The sequence below is a fragment of the Cannabis sativa genome, chromosome 2 (assembly GCF_029168945.1).
Source record: "Cannabis sativa cultivar Pink pepper isolate KNU-18-1 chromosome 2, ASM2916894v1, whole genome shotgun sequence".
NCBI lineage: Eukaryota > Viridiplantae > Streptophyta > Magnoliopsida > Rosales > Cannabaceae > Cannabis > Cannabis sativa.
This window is the reverse complement of record NC_083602.1, coordinates 73199251-73203532: the sequence shown is the minus strand read 5'-3', so window position 1 is coordinate 73203532 and position 4282 is coordinate 73199251. Positions and strand designations below refer to the sequence as shown.

The window sequence follows — 4282 nt, the reverse complement described above, 5'->3', positions numbered from 1 at the left end:
GAGTGTGTGTTTTAAAAAATTGGGCCGAAAAAACCGGGATTACAAGCCCAATATACAAATCGTTAAAAATAGAAAATTACCATAAAAACGTCAACTACATATACGGAAACTTAACATAACAAAAATAACATCATTTTTTAAAATAATTGCCAAAATAAGGTGGCACATGAAAATTTCCCTATCTTTTTTGAATAAATATATTTGACACTTGAGTATCAATGAAATAATTAGAATCCTTATCCATGACAAATATATATGGTTATAATTTTTTTGGGAATTACTCCATATATTTTTTTTTTAACTTTTTTTTTTTTTTTTTAAATTTACGGTTTGAGTTTCTAAGTTGGTTGTAGCGTTAGTTACAACACGGGTTTTTATACGATTTTTTGTTACAATTTAGGTTGCAGCGCTAGTTGCAATAAGAGTTTCTATGTAGAATTCCGTAAAAATATAAAAAAAACTATTTTAAAGTTTAAAAATGAAAAATCCCCTAATTTTTTTAAAGCAACAATAACATTTGTTGTCCAGAAATTTATTAGTAAATTCTGTTTGATAGGGATATGTCACAAGAAAGTTAAACGACATGTCGTTTGGGTACCATTAAATGGGCCTTTGAAACTACAATGACCCATTTAAAAAGAAAAACAGAAAAAATTCCGAAGCCCAGCATTTTCCGAACGGTTCAATCCTGTGTGCCTGTGTGGTGCTTCACAATCACAGAGGCAAAGGACGATCGGATCGGATAGATAGTGATGGAGGAAGAAGATAACATTGAGCCCGAGCCGAAGAAGAATAAGGTGGTAATTAAGATACCTTCATATCAAGAGGTGATTGAAAGCTCACAGTCAAAGTCAACACCACCCTCTCTCTTCGCTCCTTCTCAAAGCTTTTCCCAAGCTTTTTCTTTCGTTAAATCCTCTGAATTATACTCTCCTCCTCCTTTAGAGCCTCCACAGGTTACCCAGACTACGACTTCCAGGTAGCCCTTTTGGCCATTTTACTCCAAACCCACGGAGTGAGGATTCATATTTTGTTTTTTTGTTTTTTTTTTCTAAGCCAAGTGAGTGAGGTTTTATATACATACGCATTCAAAACAGGAAACTTGTTACTTTTTTGCTGTTTTGGAAGAATTGATTGCTTGTTTTGATCTTTTAATTAGATGGAATTTCGGTTTTTATTTTAATTGGTGAGCAGAAACTTAAAATCTTTTGAAGCTTATGTTTCTGTTGTTTCAGGTGTAATATTTTATAATTTGTTATTTATGTATAGACACATGTATATGATCAAGCCTTCACCGAGTCTATTTTAGCACTAAAACCTTGCTAGTGGAAGTTATAAAGTCAATGGCAATATGAAGATTTTGTTTCAGTTCCTTGTATTAATAGTTTTTAGGTAATGTGATTTCTTGCGTCAGGGAATATCTACAGTCAAATGTTGCATCTCCATTGCCAGTTGCGTCTACTAGCTCCGTTGCTTCATCTTCATCGTCATCTACTCAGAATCGCAATGCCATTCTTGTGAGCCACAGACAGGTACCTATTTTATTTTGGGTCCATATGAAGATTTCAAATGTATGAAAAGGGCACACTGAAAAATCTATAATGATTGTTAACCAGAAATAGGAGTCGATGTTTTACTTTATCTACAATTCTTGATGCAGAAAGGCAATCCCTTGCTTAAGCATATCAGGAATGTGAGATGGGTTTTTGCAGATATTGTTTGTGACTACTTACTTGGACAAGGCTCTTGCGCTCTCTATCTAAGGTTAGGTGTTCTATTTGTAGCTTTGTACAATGCCATTAGGGGCGTTTGGTTGGAGGTAATGAAATGGAATCGATAAGAATCAATTTTCATTCTATTTCTTTGTTTGGTTGCATTTTAAATTATTGTAATGTCCTTCCAATAAAATAATTTTTTCACTATTTTAGTAGAATGACTATTTCGTAGAAGAAAACTCCATTCCAATGCAAAATGATTAAGAATATAATAATTTTTTTTTCTATACACTTTAAATTTTATTCCTTTCCATTTATTATTCTTATTCTCGTTCATATACCTATTTTTATATTTTCATTCCTACTTCCCAAAGGTATTTTTGTTATTGAAATATTATTATGACATTGTGTTAAAACTACCTGTTTTTTCTACTCATTTGACCATTTGTTACAGCCTTCGGTATCATCTACTGCATCCAGACTACTTATATTACCGTATAAGGGAATTGCAAAAGAACTTCAAGCTACGTGTTGTTCTTTGCCATGTTGATGTGGTAAGCAATTAAGCCAACTGATCATGTGTAAGAACTTCGGACTTCAGTAGTAGAGATTTCACCAGTTTCAAGTTTTCGAAAAATGGTGCTTGACTTACTGATGTTATTGTTGCAGGAAGATGTTGTTAAGCCTTTACTTGAAGTTACTAAGACGGCTCTGCTTCATGATTGTACCCTGTTATGTGGTTGGAGGTATAATATATGTAATTTTCAATGTAAATGAAATATACATATTTGACAATACCTCTTTTGGCTGTTGGAATACTGTTTCAAAACTTGAATGTATTGCTGCTTTTGAAGTAGCTTATTTATGTCCTTGGATTTCGTTAATTTTTTTTAAAGGGAAGATGTCCTTGGATTTCACAACCAACTCTTTATTTCTTTTCTCTTGTTTGTAGCTTAGAGGAATGCGGTCGCTACTTAGAGACTATAAAAGTGTATGAAAACAAGTCTGCAGATATTATACAAGGACAAATGGATACAGATTATTTATCACGGGTATGATTCTCTTTAGCTTATATTTTTTGCCTGCTCAGGTGATGCTGGCGTATTATATGGGAACAGGTTCTATTGAACTATGGCTAGATTTTGGAAATTTATAGGGTGCATCTATTAGATTGTTGTGCACTGACTGAACACATTTTATCCCAATGTTGATTGTAGCTGAACCATGCTCTCACTACAGTTCGTCATGTTAACAAGACTGATGTAGTAACACTTGGCACAACATTTGGGGTACTACCTACTTTCTTACCCTGAGAATTCTTATGGCCAAATATCTTGTAGTTTAGTATATATATATATTTAACAGCGTGGGTTCTTTCTTTTTACTATTGTTATTCTTTTTGCAGTCTCTATCTCATATCATGGATGCATCAATGGAAGATCTAGCACGCTGCCCAGGCATAGGAGAGAGAAAGGTGTCTATGCTGAGCGGCATGTCAACTTTTTTATATTGTTTTAATTTCTCTGTAAGTTGATAAGAACTAGCTTTTCCAATATTGGGAACCTATGGTGCTAACAGGTAAAGCGCTTGCATGATACTTTTCATGAACCGTTCAAACGTGCAGTCGTCAGCGTTCCTACTGTTCCAGAAACCTCTACCCAGAATAATGTCAAACCGAGCTCAGTGAATGAAGATAAAGAAAAAGCCGAACAAGTAGATGCAGAAAATGACGGCAAAAGAAGTAAAAAAGAACCTGATTTGACAATTAAATCAGCCCTATCGGCTGCTTTTGCCAAATATGCTGATAAAGTTGTTAGAAATAACACAAAGTCACCGTGTAAGAGGAAAGGTGAAACAAGTTCTGCCACCGAAGAGGAAGCTTAAAAAGATAATTCATGATAGTTTAAGCTCACATATTTTTCTGACTTCAATTAGCCTTGAGCATAAGATTCTTTTTGCACTCTGTGACACTAGGAAACAGTCTTCTTCATGCTCTCTTCTCTTTACTCTATTACTTTTTCACAAGCTTCCTCAAGATGTACATTTATATAATGTCAATCCAAATTCATAAAGCATTATCATCCTTGCATTATGTGAACAAAATAAAAAAGGACAGCGTTTATTACTGTGTTGATCTATATATAACAACATACTGAAATTACTCTGTAATGCTTGCTGTTACAGTAGGGTTTTTAGAAGTTATGAAGCAAACAGCCAAACCCCATAAATCTCCCACTTTTAAGTTTTAAGACAAATCAACAGTACATAACCACATGCTCAATAGTCCTTTGTAGTTGGCTGCAACGGAAAGGTAGTAACATCTATTTAGAACCCAAATACTGTGGTATTAGAAGTAGTTGAAGTGGTAACAAAGTAATAGCAGATCGGGAAGTTGGTGATATTATATTGACGGTTTTACAAAAATACTGAGTTTTGGATAAATGTTTACAATTTTATTGCCACACGGTAAAAATTATTTTTATATTGTGTTGAGTTTTTTGTTTTCTTTTATATTGTAGACATTGAATATTAAGAACAATGTCTCTATCTTCCACACTCACGCACGG

At 33.9% G+C, this 4282-nt stretch overlaps 1 protein-coding gene across 1 annotated transcript; it reads left to right on the top strand.

The window, feature by feature from the left end:
- Nucleotides 1–639: 639 nt before the first annotated feature.
- LOC115720780 (DNA excision repair protein ERCC-1) lies at nucleotides 640–3840 on the top strand. Its single transcript, XM_030649960.2, has 9 exons — nucleotides 640–979; nucleotides 1415–1532; nucleotides 1661–1764; nucleotides 2170–2269; nucleotides 2385–2461; nucleotides 2668–2767; nucleotides 2933–3004; nucleotides 3121–3189; nucleotides 3294–3840. Exons 1-9 carry the CDS (start codon nucleotides 753–755, stop codon nucleotides 3597–3599), a joined length of 1173 nt encoding a protein of 390 aa, XP_030505820.2. The 5' UTR covers nucleotides 640–752; the 3' UTR covers nucleotides 3600–3840.
- Nucleotides 3841–4282: the final 442 nt, after the last annotated feature.

Coding starts and splice junctions, on each gene's coding strand:
- LOC115720780 (XM_030649960.2), top strand. CDS start 753: ATGGAGGAAGAAGATAACATTGAGCCCGAGCCGAAGAAGAATAAGGTG. Junction 1,533..1,660: donor TTCTTGTGAGCCACAGACAG/GTACCTATTTTA, acceptor TTCTTGATGCAG/AAAGGCAATCCCTTGCTTAA. Junction 3,190..3,293: donor CAGGCATAGGAGAGAGAAAG/GTGTCTATGCTG, acceptor TGGTGCTAACAG/GTAAAGCGCTTGCATGATAC.